Genomic DNA, 16,663 nt, shown 5'->3' with positions numbered 1-16,663 from the left:
GTGGTCGCAATGCAGCAGAGGAGGTAGGAAAGAAAAGGAGACTGTCCTTTATCCTTCTGTAGTGGGGAGTGGGTTGTTCGCCTGGAGGGGGAAGTTGGACAGCGGGTAGTGTTGCTAGTGCTGAGAGGACAGTCTCCTTCTCTTTCCTGCCTAGCCTCTGCTGCATTACCATAAAAATTGCAGGTGACCACTGACCAGCAAGTGCCTCTGTGGAATTGGACTAACTGCAACGTCATGACAATCTGTCGACGCCATTGGCTGGAGGGCTTCCTTTGAGGGGTATCAGTAGCTGTCTTCAGTCTCTTTTTGCATGCTGAAAGGTTGGCGCTCTTTCACCGGCCCCACCGCCGACGCTTCCCGACACAATGGAGCGATGCGTCTGACTGGCCGCGGCCATGGTAGCTGCGTAACATCTAAAAGAATCGAACCAATAGTCATCTCTCAACCAACATACGTAGACATGCGACGCGGAGAGAGACTTCCAAAAAGTCACCGGAAAGGGCTCTCCAACTTTTGCGCCCGTGTGGGTTCTCTGCTGCGCGTAGAAGTGTATTGTTTAGCTCAGGTGTCTAGGACGATACAATATAGAGATTCAGTGAGGTTATGCACTTTCCTCAGGTGTTCCAGAGCCCCTTTAAGCACTTGGAATAGCCCAATGATAACAGGACAACCTAGTTCAGAAGTGCCCATACTGCATTCCGCAAACTGGCTTTACGCACATTGGCGTAGCCCCCTTTCCGGCACACTTTCTGCTGACGCATGCAGACCAAGTATAATACCTGGTTTAAAACTCATTTCAGAGCGTTATAAATGAGTTTTGCGTCATCTGTAGCACTGGCCTTGGCAGTGCGTCAGTAATAGCCAGGCATTTGTTTCGATGGTTGCACCGGCGGAGGTGGCTCACACGCAGCGAACTTGGCAGCGTGCCGAGACTTCTGTGCCAGTGTACAGTCTAGCGTGATTTGATGGTTATCGCACGAGCGTCGACAGAAAACAGGAACAGCGCCATGGCCCAGAATCCTCTGCCGTGGCAAGGGAGGTATCAGGCCAGCTTCCCCCACTCTCATTGCTGTTCCTTAAGCAGCCGCCACTCCCTTGTTGGCAAGTAGCTCTTTAGCTTTCTTTTTGCTTCATCGAACAAGCATGATGGTATTGCAGGATACGTATTCTTCAGTATTATCTGGAATTAGACGCTACGAAGATGCATCAGGCGTGTGTAACAGCAGTTACACCCTTCTGCAAAAATCTTTTGTGAAATTTTTGACGGACAAAGACAGTATGACGGGGCGATGTTGTGATGGTATATTTTTTGCAACTCAGAAAGTGGTTCAAATGAAGCAGTGCTAAGGAACACCTTTACCAAATCTTTCCCACCAATTTAGTTATCATCCGCAAAGATAAGAGGTAATCAAGTCCACACTTCATTGCAAAGAATGGAAAGCTTAGAATAAAGAGAAAGGGAGATAATTTCGTCATGGAGGTGATGGTTGGAGCATGGAAGATCGAACAAGGGAGAGAATACGAAATCGTGACACTCATTGTTCCAAAACCGGCCGCTAGGGGCCAAGAACGCTAAGCCGATCAACGGTCACGCGATAACCTTCAAATCGCGCTAAACTGTACATAAGTTTAGAACACTGGCTAGAGGTACTGAAGGAGCATGGCGAACAAGGAGCTGCGTGTTAGAGCACATGTGCACTTGAGCATCACATGGCGCACCTAAAGCTACAACATTCGCGTTATACACATGTAACCAACCTGCGAGTTTTTCTTATGAAATGCATAAATTACCTCTAACACGCAATAAATGAGGAGCATGCAAGAAGGAAAAAATTTTGAATAAGGGGATGCGTTAACCACAGGCAATAATTAATGCGCGTTACCTTGCCAACGACACTGTTGTTGGTCGGAAAAGAATTCTAAGCCACTGCTTGCACAAGCCTCCAAGCTTTTTTTTGTGGTGTTGCAAAAACTGCGCAGCCATTTTCAGGCCACTTGCTGCAGTTAAACGCGCAAAAGCACAGCGTATACTGCTAGAGCAAAGCACAGAAAGCATAGCGTGCAACATTCACTATGCCGCGCTGAGAAAAATGGTGCCAACGAAACAGAAAAATACAAGTAAAATGCAAGCTCCACGCATTTCCAAGGACAACAGAACGGGAGAATCAATCATTGCCCAGAAAAGCAGGTGAGAAACTGGTCTGCATGAAAGGGACGCACAAGGGACGAGGACGTTCCGTAGTGGTGGAAGCGTTTGAAGCGTGGCGGTACTTTCAAATTACCAAAAGGTTTCAGTTACAGCAATTTATTAGGGGCAGACGAATATTCAACATGAGAATCCAGCAATTCTCCAATCGACATTCGCTTCCACCTAAAGCATTCTAATTTGTCGAATTATTCGATGTTCCCGAACAATTCCAACATTCCGGGGTGAAGTAGCGCGGCAGCCAAGCCCCGTCCATTCTACTGGTTCACCGTTGTCAGCATTAACTCAACCGTCACTGCTGAAAAATCCAATCCAATGTCTGCAGTGCCAAAAGGGTTTTTGGCACTGCAAACAGCATGGTTTACAAAGGGATTTGCTACACTCCCGAAAGTGAGAGGAGTTGGGTGAAAGGTTTGCTCATAATGCGAGCAGCAGAGCTTGCAGAAGCTCAAAAAGATCATTAGCAACCACATCTTAACAGTACAGGCCCAGTGCGGAGTGCATCTATATATAGTACCATGTGGGCTTTACAACCTCAATCTCCACTGAATGCCATGAGACTGGGCATTAAGCTGCTGCCAAAAAGGTGGTCAGCAACCTGGGTACCACAGGCCCGGTGCTCGGCCTCTCTGGGATGATTTCTTGCTTGGAAGAGGGTTCTTAACCCCCTTGTGTAAAAAAAAACACCTTGTGTCATAAGGTTTTTTGCCAAAGCTTCCCTTGCCACATTAAAATTCATCATCACCACAATGAAGTAGCCAGCTAGCTGCTCTCCATTACCTTGTGTGAGAACAAAAGGGCTGGTCGAAACATCATTGTAGGCACTTGCATTGTGCTTTAGCCAAGGTTATCCAAAAGTGTCTATCCCTGCCACTCAAACCAGAGAAGACTTGTGAACAGTGAGCAATGTGGTAAGCAACAGGCGGGAGCTGCTTCTCGCAGAACACGTGAAACAACTTTTTGTTCACGAGAACCTCCGAGCGCCTGATAACCACTTTTCGACAGGATACGTCCCAAACCGTGACGAAAATATGTGAACATTTGTACGTATTGTTTTGCAGTTTTTATGTGAAGTATTGGCACTTGTATAGCATGGGCACTGTCCAAATATTTTAAATTGGCAATTGTTAACACAATAAAACGGTAATGCTAGATGCAATTTATACTGCGATCTATATTTTGGTCGCCATACTGTTCATTACAATAAACCTTAACCTGTCCTCCTGCCACATTCATTTTTATTCTTTCTGCTCTAGACTGCTTGAAAAGTGAGTATGTGCTTTGCAATTATTCATCGAATATCACTGTTCGATTCAAATTTGCTTTGACCTTAAAGTACACTATTCGTCCATGCCTGCAGTCACGTTATGAATCCTCAACACTGCCATTACATTAGCATTACACGTCGCTGTGCAGGGATCTGCACATGCAAGCTTTGCAGGCTCAGCCTGTGCTTATTCTGTTGCAAGGAACGAGAGACTGTAGTGACTTATAACCAGTTAGAAATGGTGTGACCAAAATATGGCTGACATCTTTAATTTCCTTCCCTTGCCTATCTCTTTCCATTATTTGCGAGTAAAAAGCCATCGAGCTCTCAATGCTCCATGTACACCGTGATGACTGTGGGCACACAACTACAGTCCACCTGAAAGTTTTCAGAACACAACAAATGCTTGCTCTAGCTGTGTGCCCTGTCAGAGAGCATTCATTCTAGGATGCAGTGCCACACCTCTAATGCTCATTACCATGTCCAAGTGATGCTGCCCGCCACTGTGATGGCCAATGCAGGTACCAAAAAAAAAAAGCACAAAGTTACCAAGTTCCTCTTTCTGCCGCAGCTTTTGCAGAATAAAGCCTCCCAGATTAGCAAAAAGCAAGGTTGAAAATAGTGACAACACAGCCTCGCTTCACTGGGTCGTTGCTTGCGAATTTATTTCAAACTAACAGCTCGCCTGTGAAATGCACTACTGGATTCCTGGTTTGCCTGCCACTGCTTCAGGCATCCTTTCGTTTGATAATTAACGGGCCAACATTATCACTACATTCTTCATTGTGCTTGTTGTGTGAACCATCGCAGTACGGAAACTGAAAAGGATAAAGGAAAAAATTTGTAAGAAAAGACTAGAGACAAACGCCGACTAAAATACAATTAGTGCAAACAAACTGCAATTTCAAATAAAAACTGTTGACATGGCAGTATGCACTGCAACATGCAAGGTGTTCTAGCTAAGCTCTGCTAAGCGGAAAAAAAAAGACAATGCGGTACGAAGATTCGATGACCAAGATAGCGTATTTATCAAATGTGCTGCACTAGCTAATTAACAAAAAGATGAATTAGACAAATGTTCATCACAAACATTAGAGCAAACTGTTCAATGTAAATGATGTAGAGCATGTTGAGAAATGCCTTTTTCAATTTTCTTCAAAGCAACTTTCGTGTGGGTCCTGTCTTCGAGCCCAAAATCAAGTCAGTGAGATTTAAAGTTGTCGCATGACTATACACTCCTGTATCACAATACTACCACCCTCAATGCGCTCCGATTGAAAGAGTTCAGGTATACAAAGCCGTAATGAACAAACATCCTATCAGTCACAGAGGTGGTTTCGTGATGAACATGGGCAAATCGTTTAGCTAGAACTATGACACAGCATAGGTGTGATCACTTTGGACTGCAAGAAATTATCTATGATATGCTGTGAAACAGTGACAGTGTGGTTGTCATTTTTTAAAGCTTGGCCGAAATTAGCTGAAACACCCTGCATACTGTGGCAAATGCTATTTTGCTGAAGAGTGGCAGTGTCTCCGCCTCAAACGCCGAAGGCCCTGGTTCGATTCCGAACCTCGGCACAAGACTTCTTTTCTTTTATTCAGTGAGTGGGCGGAGGTCTTCAGTGGCTCCCATGAATGCCGCCGCCCAATACGTTGGTTAGCGGTTAAGCGCAGGCTCTGTTAAGGCGCGTTTATGCTGCGGCGAGGCGCGTGCGCGCGCTGCACGGCGAAGTCACGTTGGTCAAAGCGAGACCCTCTATACTGCAACTGCGCTTGATCGCCGACGCGTTCGGTGGCTTCGGCGCACTCTGACCGCACTGGCGGAGGGAGACTTGGAGCATGTCTCTATTTCGCGCCGAGTGCGCCAGCCGCTGCCGGCCCAGCCAGACTGATTTGGCTCCGCGGCGAGGTGCGGCAGTTGAGCGGAGCTGTTCATTTCGAGCTCGGCTAATTTAATCCATTCACAGTACATATCTGAAGGTACATGCAAGTGAGCGAGAGAGCCGGATCCAGTGGACCCGTTGGATCTAGCGGAAGCCGTTGAAGCGTCGTGCGCCGGCTTTAGTTTCAAGCCGCCGACTTAAAACGCGACCGCCCTTGAGCACCCATTTGTTCTTTGTGGCAAAAAATAAATAAATAACTTTGCCCTTGCAACCATGGGAGACCTCGATGCCGCCTGCTGCGCCGTACAACCGCGCCGCTCAAGGAATCACAATCCGTTAGCCCCAAAGCCTTGGCCAGCCTCCGATGGGCGCAAGGCGCCGACCTTGTCCTGGCCCCTTGCGACTCCCCGCAGTGGGGTTATGATATTTAGTTTGCAACGGCTGCTCTCTGACGAAGGGGGAACCACCCGCCGGCAACTAACCTAACTGTGCTCCCTCAAAAGCATCGCACGCTCTGTGGGGCTGAGGTCGCTGAAATGCAGGCCGGAGTTTTTGCGAGAACTTCGTCGTCGGGTTCGGGAATGGGATCCATCGTAACGCTGGCAAGACGCCGGTGCAAACGTAAACGAAGCGACGGTAGCGACCCCCGATAGATGCCTTCAGCGTGCGGCGGCGGTAGCTTTCATTTCGGCAGCTGCTAGACCGCACCGCTAGCCGCCAGAAATCACGGAGTCTCCGTTTACGTCACGTTTCACGTCACTCCGTTCTGTGGCGTCATAACAGTTCTCCGTGTCGTCATAAGAGTTCTCGAGTTTGAATCGGAGCGGCGGGAAAAAAATTTTCAACTTCAAATCCAAATTTCTTTGAAATAAATGCATCTTTCGCTCCCGGACAAGCGGCAACAAAGCCATGAAATGCCGAACTATTAGATATTGCTAACAAAAAAAATTTGATAGGGTTCTCCTCAGTGTCCCTTTAAAAACATTTTTAGCTCAAACTGATAACGTCGAAAGTACATTTATCAAGCCATATTTTGATACATTACATTTTATTTTGAAAATTTTTTACTCAATGTGAAAAATTTATATCAAGGACACTTTGAAAGTGGTTTTTTCATGTAGTGTCAAAAAAATTTCTAGCTCAAAAAGTTTGAGCTATAAATTCAAAGTTTTGGTACCTAGTTTATAAGCAAAACGGAAACATTTTGTAAGTTCCAAGATGTTTTCAATATTTTTTCTCCAAGAAATATTGTCTTGTCAATTAAATTTTTTTCTTAATTTTCAACATTTTTGCAAGCTTGCCATGTTTTTCTCGCAATATTCACACCAAGAATTTTTGAAATAAATGTCTTCAGAAAGCACATTCTATTGCCATCATTTTCAAGTAAATTTTGCTCTTTTACGCCTCACATATTTTGGAGGAAAAAAATTATACCTCAGACCTATCAAAAACATTCACTATTCCCATGGTAACGAAAGAGTTGAAGGGACCCGGAAATGATTCCGATGGTTATATTCCAATGTAGCAAATCTGTAGAGGCGGTCTTTATACGAGTATTTGAGCTAAATTTAAAAGCTCTGCACGGACCTTAGAATTTACAAACAATATTTAAAAACTGCTGCTCACAACCGATTAGGGTGACACCTCGCCACGCATTCTTAGCTTCCCCTACCCTGCTGATGTAAAGTGGGCAATCTGGGCGAGCCTTCTCATTGGGCCTGCCCAAGTGATGTGGGCGGTATGGGGCACTGTAGGGTGCAGTCCCGACCCGCTTTCTTAATTTTTATTTTCTGGAGTGTCAGCATGTACGAGTTCAGTGGGGAGAGGAGGAGCATCATTTTTAATTGCTGACACCTTCTGCGTTTATGAAGCAAGCTTACACATTTTTGCAGTGCAGTGACAAATGATGGAATACTGATTGCTTGTGTGCTTTTGCTGACTTTAGTAAATATCATTTCATGGTCCCTTTAAGTTCCAAGTGAAATTCACCTCATGTCCTCATCACACTAAACACAGTTACGTGCACTAATGTTACCTTTTTGGACTTCCAGCAGCGGCAGAAGACAGCTTTGTTTCCGATGTCCTCGATATCAACAGAGTTCACAATTTTGGGATTACTCATGTCAATCTGCAAATTCACTCGGCCCTTTGCTTTGCTGTAGGACCTATAGGCAAGGACAGCAAAGCCTAGTGCGGCAGCTGTGCCAAGCCATGGCAGGAAGGGAAGAAGAGACTCCTTTGTGCCTGAAATGCAAAAAAAGGATGGATGAAGCAATATCTTCAGTTTGCTATCCTGCTTGTCAAAGAATGGAAATTTTGCGCACATAGCAAGCATTTCCATCCATTATGAACAACCAACTCGCCCAAAACGCAACGATGCTCGTAAAAGATGGCGGCAAGAAGAAGAGTTTTCATCAACAGTATTTAACTTGGCAGCCAACAATAATAAGAATACTTACTGGTTGTAACCCCATTTTTTTTAAGGTCCAACAGAAACAAGATATTGGACCTGCTTTTTTTTTTCTTTATCAAGAGAGTAGACCAACGTCAAACCATTCTTTACGATAAGAATGTCTATGCTTGGCACTTTGAAAAATGAAATAAATAATGTGTAATACATTATTGAATTAATTATTATTGCACATTATTAAAATAATATGTAAGACAGTGATATGCAGGTCGCTCTAAAATGCACTTGAGCTGGTGATTACCTCTTGCTGCATGCCCTTCCACACTCCAGATGTGGCAAAAGCATCAAGTACAGGTGTGGTCAAAATATTGCAGAGCACACTTCAGCGTTTCAAATTTTCTCATGCGTTTTGTGGAGAAGGTATGATAGTTCCTTGGGTTCATAGCGAGCGTACTAATAGCATGTGCCACTATATGTATAAATTGTCAATTTTCATGCTGTAAGGAATGAAACGAGCTTGACTGCCGAAGCATACGCTGTATTACTATGGCCAGGACTGTACATATAAAGTTTTGAATGTAGTGTGTTTTAGTTCAGAGCTAATGAAACTGCAGCCAAAATTCAGGTTTTCTATAACTACGGTACAGATGGTGTGCGTGCACCATGGCACTTTTAGTAGCAACTGAGCGTAACTGCCTTCACTACTTCATCCAATCACCAAACGCTTTAAGTCCCATGAGGAATCGAAATTAGAATGTGGGCCCTGTATTCATATAAACAGAGGGAAAATAAAAATGCAGTGCATGCCAGTGTATGAATCAAAGCAATATGAAAGGCAGCACTAATACCATACTGTCAACAATTGCTCCTCAAGTATGGGTAAGAAACAGTGTTATTTTAGTGCTAGCTCTTAAGACAAAGGTTCCTGGCATCCACTTAGTAGTAGCTACTGTCAACACAGTGTCCGTGATCATGTGGCCACCCCTTGCACATAGTACTTGCTCGTGGCTCGCACTAATTTCGCTGTCACCAGGTGAGGTGCGCAGTTGCAACAAGACGCCAGCAAACTCACTGAAACAGCGCTCAAAATAACATCCTGAAATTACTGAATGGCGCAGCACCCTGCACGCCTGTGCAGTAGAAGCTACAGTTGTTATGATCTGTTCGCCGTTCCAAGAAGATGGCTTTGCGTGTGACTCATTGGTGAGTCACATCGCACTGAAGAAAATTTATGGGTGGCCTAGCAGTGGGCGACGATGCACAGGGATTAGGGCTTCGAAAATCGCTGCCACAGTGTGTCAAGTCTGCTGCAGAAGTAAAAATTAATTTTGTTCTTAAATGCTAAGTGCCCATTTTCATACTGTCGACACGTGTACAAAAATATCTAACATGGCTTCACAAAAAGGAATCATGCACTTTCATATTCTTTTAATGCGAACAATGCATTTCTTGCATGCTGTATTGTTAATATAAGTTTTCTTAAAGGACTATAGACACCAAATTTTAGCTTGCGTGTTTTCTTTCAACTGACGCTCTAGGTATACACAGCGCACCCCACGGTATTTGCCTACAACCGCTAAATAATTTATAATTGAATTTCTTCTTGACGCTGTTTCAGTTTCATCAACCGAACAATGGCTGTGACGCGTAGTTGATGTTTAATTCACATGACACGTGAAAAAACCGCCAATATAAATGCTGATACTTAGTTTTAACTCACTACAGCACTTAAACCAGCCTGCTTCAATAGCCAGGATTACAATAAAGAACGTATTAGTAGCTATATTGCCAAACAAAGAATGGCAGCACTTTGTTTGGTGGCTCTTTCATGTGCATGCAAACATAGAATACTAAAGATTCTGCTGCTTTTTCTACTTGAGAATAAAAGCACACCAGCAAGCACTTCCTTTAATGCAAAGTACAGCTTAGTCAGCACCCCTCATTTCTTTTAGAACTCCGTGCAATGGTAAGCACAGCATTAGAGTATTTTGCATCCAGTAAAAGCGGGCTTAAACAAGTAAAATTCAGAGCATGCATGGCTCAGAACTTGTTCGTTCTTGTCGCCCAGAAAACATGTGCCCTTTTTACCTCAACATTTGCAGCCATTTCAATATTGTGTCACCAAAGCAATGTTAGTCAGCAGCTCTATTTTTGTAAAAGAAAGAAAAGCAACAATGTTGAGCGATGCAGTGGTCATGGTATTGGCACAGCTTATTACTCATGCCCACCAAGCTCACAATACCGCAGACCACCAGCCAAGGATAGGAAGGTGAGGGGCTGTTAGGATATGTATGCGAAAGTCAACAGTTGCTTTCAAAGACTGCCAGCTTCTTTTGTACACATTAACAAAGACAGATCATTCAATGCCAACCATCTTAGGCCCTATTACTGACAATGATCGATTGATTAAAAAAAAAAAACGATGTTTGCTACTGCGCTACAAAACTTCTCCCAAAACATTTTTTTTCTGAAGAAATTTATTTACTAAGCAAGCACTCCTTCTGCAGAGCAGCAAAACTAGGCAAGTTATAAAAAAATTTCAGCAAAGCCAGACTCCAAATTTACTTTCAGGTACTGCTCTTGCATTATTCCATATGATGCCAACAACCATCCCATGTCATTTTTTTTTTTTTTGCTGTTCTATCCAACCGAAAAGCACAAAACAATACACTGTCAGAACATTTTTAAATGAATGTTGTGAACTTCCTATCCACTTGATAAGATTTATCCGACTTCGGCTGTTGCTGTAGTTTAGAACAGAAATATATTAATGTTCACAAAATGAACAGTTCATAAAATATATTACTACTTCCAAAAATTGGCCTTTTCCTGAAATTAAGTACCAAATTGAGCAATAAGGCCCTCCAGATAAAAATATGCAGCAAAATCCATTAGATACACCAACTCTGATCATGTGAAATAGAAATTTTAACTGATTACGTTTGGCTTTAAAACTGAGAGCTGACCTCATCCGTAAATGGCACCATACTGTGTCTCCACTGCATAGCATACACATACTGCATCCAAATTCCCAGTGTACTTGTGCATTTGAGCTGAAAGTCGGGCAAACAAGTCTGTTTCCAGTGTTGGAGGGTAAATAGAGTAAAACCTCGTTGATACAGTTTTTTAATTGCGGGAAAAACGTATTATCCGAGAAAACGTATGATCCAAACCGCCTGATTTTGAGAAATGTAACTGTTTAATGAGGTAAAAAGACATTTATTGACAATTTCACTTTATAACAATGTCGATTGGCATTTCTTGGCACAAGAGCTGAACAGATCCTATACCAGTGCTCGCTGAATTCAGTCCGCGTTCGCGCTTTCTTTAGCGCGGGAGGAAATTCGTAACGCATCCGGTACGCCGACGGCAGTGACGAAAATAACCAAAATCTCTTCTTTGTCATTTTAGGATGCCTCGCCCCTTTGCGCCAAAGTACTGTGGGAAAGCCATCGAGGCGGCTGATTGCCGCGGTGTTTTTTTCTTTTTAAGCTGCGTTTCCCAGATCCGGCCCGTTCGTACATAGGCGCATCGCTGTAGTTCGTAGAAGCTTCGCCTCCTTTCCCTTATGCACCGCGAAGAAACCTCAACGTTTCTCCTCTTCATATCGCGTCCCCGCAGAAGCGGCCGCCGCGAATGCTAGCGCGGCGTTTTTTATTTTTTGTTCTTGGAGGTGGTAATGTTGCTTCGCCTCGATGCATCGAGGCACTGCAGGCAAGCCACCACGGCGGGCGACTGCCACAAAACACATGTCGCGTGCCCTCTCGTTCGGCCCACTTGTATGTTTGCACATGTGCATTTGGTCAATAACTGTATTATACGACCACAATTTGACAAAATTTTAAACGTAGTAGCCGGGAAATAAGTGTTTGCCGCGAACATATTAACCGGGACATTTTTAATGTCCGCAATTTTATACATACGAACCGGGAAATCGTATGAACCGGGAATGTATCAACGAGGTTTTACTGTAATTGTAAGCTTCTGAAGTGTACGGCATGTTTCGCAACTTCTATCAGAGGAAACTGAAATTGACAATTTCAAATTTAATAAAGTGCAAAGGAAGACAGAAAGCACCACGGAAAAGCTTATAATTTTGTATACAGAGCTAAGCCCACAGAAACCCAACATGAAATAACCAACATACCAATCGCAACACACCCAACCAGAGAAGAAAACAAATGAAGCATACCTGAACACCTCCCTCAAGTTTTACTGCCAGGTTACGAAATGAACTGTTAACAAGTGGAGCATCAGTACTCCACAAAGAGGAAAAAGTATCTGGAGTTTGCTGGCTGTAGCAAGAGTCATGCTCACTCATGTGCTCAGTCATGTATGCTTTGGCTAGGAAAAAAAATACACAGCACCTAGGCCAGCAGGTGAACACAGTAATGCTCTATTCTGAATAATCAGGCTGTGATCATGTTAAATAACCCACATTTGCGGTATCATTGAGTTCTCTTACAGACGACAAATTATTACTACTACTACTACTACTACTACTACTACTACTACTACTACTACTACTACTAGAACTACTACTACTACTACTGCCACAACACCGCCATCACCACGCCCACTGCAAAATGAAGCCATAAACTCCGAAAAATGTACTACGTCATTGAAAAGAAACGCGAACAACCCTTCGCCAACACGCTCCGCTGTTTCAATTTCTTTTCACCGCGCTTTTACTTCGGTGATAGCAAAAAGACTCTAGACTCGTCCATGATACATTCTAGGATGACTGTAACGTCTTTTTTGTACCACCTAGGTAAAAGTGCAATGAAAATAAATTCCAACAGCGGGGCGTGTTGGCGCCGGGTTGTTTGAGTTTCTTTCCATCGAGGTAGTACCTGATACAGCTACTGCGTTAAAAACAGCAGTCTGGCTAGCCACCTTCCTTCTTATTTTTTACTACAGCTTTGGCTGTTCTCTGAAACATCCCATCAGGCTATATTTGACAATGCCTCACTGGCGGACAGTCTTAATGAATTATCCACGCTGCGAATGGGATAGTTGCCCAATTCGAAGAATTGTCCAACCAACAATTTTTCCTTTGGTAAATCAGCTTTTTAAATCGGAGCCCGAACTCTCCACATGTGTAAAGCTAAAGAGAAAAAAAAAAATCCTAGTGTCTCTAGGCTCCCACTGTTAGAAACAACCTGAAACCAAGTGATGCGCCACATTTATGTTAGGTAAGTAGACCCCATGAGCACTATGCTGGACGACAAGGAATCATTACAAATAACATTCATGCAATCACAAAGAAGCATAAAACTTAGCCTACGAAATTAGAGTTGCTGCCTTTTGTTGCAATGAATCAAACAAACCAGCTCCAACAGTGGCCGCCTGCGCAAGTGATTACTAATGCCCACATTAAAGAACTGCAAAAAGCATGCCCAAGCTCTTCCTCACCAAAACGCAAATATGTCAAGATTGAGCAGGGTGCATTGCGGGGCTAGCTGGTTGAGTTCCGTCATTATGGAATGCACAGCGCTGGCAGACGATGGACATAGACGAGAAGGCAGTTGTGCGTTGGATCACAAGAGGGCAGTGCAAAAATGATGCAGAACGCAGAAGTAACACTGAAGACAGGTCGGGCGCTGACCACCAACTGCTTATTCCCAAGCAACCCAGCACATTATAAAGCCATAACACAGACCATGTGTCAATCAGGGAGCCAATGAAGCCCCAGGGCAAAAGTTAAAAAAAAGAAAAGGAGAACAAGAAGAAGAAGAGAAGTATGGTTTTTTTCCCCCTACATGGCTAACAATAGTGAGGCCAAAGGGTGGTGTCAAGAAAACAAAAAGCATGGCAAGCGAGCATGAAAAAGCACTAAAAACAGCAAAGCAAAAGCAGAGTCGCATTCTAAAAAAATTGCTGACAGTTTAGCATTGCTAACCATGAAATATTGTGCGGAAAGCAGGTATTTGTAGGAGGACACCAATACCACGCACCTGGAAGCGCGATTTAAAGTGCATTTCCTTTCCTTTCATGACTTGTGCCCAGATGGAAGTTGACGAAGGCGACGAGATGCAATGCACAGTGCGAGTGTGTGTTGCAGTTTAACACGAGGCGCGATTGAGCATGAGCGATAGCATAGTGCTCTCAAACAGTGACTAGCGAAGCTGATCAGTTTGCTCTGCTGCGGGCTCGAAACCCAGTCGCAGCAATATTTATTTTATTTCTCCACATTGGCCAAGGTCACCTTCATTCAAAGTCTCGCTTATTTCTCGCCCATTTCCTGCACCACGTGACCACCTTCAGAGGCTTCGCCACACACCGGTATTTTCCAGGTTAGGAGGCCACTAGTGATTTTGTGATAAGACAGATAAAAGCTTATACAGTATTTAGGAAGGACAAGAAATAATGTGGCTAAACAGTAAAAACAAGAATAAGTCATAATAAGGAGGGAATCTGAAAAGAGCTAAAATTCGCTAGAACCATCAAAGCAAAAAAAGGCAGAGCCAGACAGGTAAAAGGGACCAATGTTCAACCATCACGGAAGGCATCGAGAATGTCTGTAAAGCGCCTGGCACATCATTCTGACTACTGCAATCAGCGTGACCAGACCTGAAAGCCTTTATCAGCGAGCAAAGAACAGAAAAGGGAAGTGACTGAGGCTTATCACATTACGAAGGCAGGTGACTTGTGTTTCGATACACCATCAGTTTCACTGCCCGAAAAAGAATTGTGTTTCTTGGATCATGCCTAAATTTTTTCCGTTTCCTTGATCATGCACACACACGCTTATGTGGATGCAGTTCCTCTTCCCTCGATGCGCATGACCAGTGCACTAGCTGCTTTTAATGTTTTTTCGTATGTTTCATCTTCACGGACACATTTTTAATGTATTTGTCCTTGTCCTCATGGTGCCAGGTGTTTTACTGGCATTTTCAATGCCTTCCATGATGTTTGAATGCTGGTCCCTTTTACCTGTCTGACTATGCCTTTGCGCTGATGGTTTTAGAAAATTCTAGATCTACTTGCATTGTCTCCTGGTTATGGTTTATTCATGTGTTTACTGTTTAGTTGAGTTAGTTGTTGGCCTTCCTAAACATTGTATAAGCTTTTATCTGCTTTTAGCATGTGACTCTACTTTTGCTTTGCAGTTGTTAGTGCTTTTTCATGCTTGCTTGCGATGCCTTTTATTGTTTTCTCGATACCACCCTTTGGCCTCACTATTCTTTTTTTTTTTCCCCCTTTTGCCTTGGGACTTCATTGACTCTCTGATTGACACATGGTCTGTGTTATGGCTTTATAATGTGCTGGGTTGCTTCAGAATAAACAGTTGGTAGTCAGCGTCCATCCTGTCTTCAGTGTCATTTTTGTGCTGCCCTCTTAGCTCAAACACAAATTTTAGTTGTGTGTCCTTCTCGTCTGCCACGGCTGCTTAATCCATAATGCAAAAATTATGCAGGATTTAATCGACCAACTGGATGCACTGCACAAGTGACACCCAGCAGGGTAACTGACCTTAAATGTCTGTTGCACAGTGCCAACATTGCAAAACTGGCTGCAATCTTTTTAGCTTTGTGTTGTACAAGTCACAGTAGCGGTTATACAATCTGATAATGGCAGCAACTTTTAGCCCAAGGTGCGACGGAGCAGAGCTCAATTAGGGCGAGAACTTATTTAATGCGGACACACACACACACACACGCAAAAAAAGAAACGTGCAATTTTTGCGGCGGCTCAACGGTAAGAGGACTGTGCAATTGCAGCAATTGCACAGCCGTAAACTATAGGCTGGGCAAAAAGCGGAAACAACGGACCAGCCAGCACAGGTGCTCACGGCGCACAGAGACTCGTGTGGCGACAAATGAGGTCGTGGAAGTGCCTGCCGTCGACCTAGTTGTCGATCTGAGCAATCTAATGTCTCAGTACGTTTGCTAAGAGCCCTACATTTCATTACGGGTGTCTATAGGCGTTTCGCACAACTTTTATGACTGCTTTTAATCAGTCTTCCTGGTAGCTCACTTTCACGTGCGTGCACGAAGCACGAATAGTCCCCCATGGCCGAACACTACCTGCAGGAAAAGGTACTTACAACGAAAAAAGACCGGACTAAAGGAGCGGACCTGCCCCACGTCTATTAATATTTTTTTAACAGGCCGCATGCGTCCTTCATATATTACTGCGAATAAACTAGCGTAGGAGATACGTACGCCACGCCTGGTTCCGTTGTGCAATTCCTACAAAAATTAGTTGGCGGTGCCTGAAGTAGCCAACGCCGCATAAAGTCCTGTCCATCAAGGTTTCTGTTTGTTCTCATACCTTGTGCATCGGTACAGGCACGTGAAACCCACAATTACTATTTTGGTCCCTCCCAAGTAGGCTTTCCGAGACAGGGTTCAGGAGTCTGAGCGGGCATAACAGTGCACCGAGACTAATCACTAAAAACAGATACCGAGCGCCGATGCATTATTTTCAACCCTGCATATGAAGCTTAATGCTTCTAAATTGTAATTACCTAACCGTGGTTGCGCCGTGCACCCCGCTGAAACTTTACACTACGATAATGAAACTACACGAACTCTCGCGGGGTCAAACTTTGTAAACAGAAGTTTCCTAAGTTTCAACAAACAGATGTATGGAACAGAGAATCGAGTTAGCGTTATTAGGTGAGAAAAGCTTACTCATTTGGTCCGATGACACCCGTCTCAACAAGTATGCAAAGCAAGCGGAATGTTAGCGGCGATCTCACCGAGTCAACACTTAAAACTAACTCAACAATACAGCTGCTGCAGCATGCTGCACGCTGCACTACGCACCGCGCGATACGCGGAGGCGCGTGAGATAGCGAAACATTAAATAACAATATTTAAAATAAAAAACGCCCAAATAATGCTTTAAAAAGTTGTTATAATTTATTGTATTTTTTGCCTTAATAA

At 43.9% G+C, this 16,663-nt stretch overlaps 1 protein-coding gene across 1 annotated transcript; it reads right to left on the bottom strand.

Moving 5' to 3' along the window:
- Nucleotides 1-4,112: 4,112 nt before the first annotated feature.
- Cisd2 (CDGSH iron sulfur domain 2) lies at nt 4,113-16,547 on the bottom strand. Its single transcript, XM_077649981.1, has 3 exons — nt 16,409-16,547; nt 7,395-7,603; nt 4,113-4,291 (listed from the first exon to the last, which is right to left on the bottom strand). Exons 1-3 carry the CDS (start codon nt 16,410-16,412, stop codon nt 4,202-4,204), a joined length of 303 nt encoding a protein of 100 aa, XP_077506107.1. The 5' UTR covers nt 16,413-16,547; the 3' UTR covers nt 4,113-4,201.
- Nucleotides 16,548-16,663: the final 116 nt, after the last annotated feature.

The sequence above is a fragment of the Amblyomma americanum genome, chromosome 1 (assembly GCF_052857255.1).
Source record: "Amblyomma americanum isolate KBUSLIRL-KWMA chromosome 1, ASM5285725v1, whole genome shotgun sequence".
Taxonomy (NCBI): domain Eukaryota; kingdom Metazoa; phylum Arthropoda; class Arachnida; order Ixodida; family Ixodidae; genus Amblyomma; species Amblyomma americanum.
Note: the sequence above shows the minus strand (reverse complement) of the source record. Positions and strands in the feature narration are given on the sequence as shown.

What these genes read in the sequence shown, in the direction of transcription:
- Cisd2 (XM_077649981.1), bottom strand. An exon ending in GCTGCTGGAAGTCCAAAAAG is followed by an intron (nt 4,292 to 7,394) that starts GTAACATTAGTG and finishes TATCCTTTTCAG; the next exon opens with TTTCCGTACTGCGATGGTTC.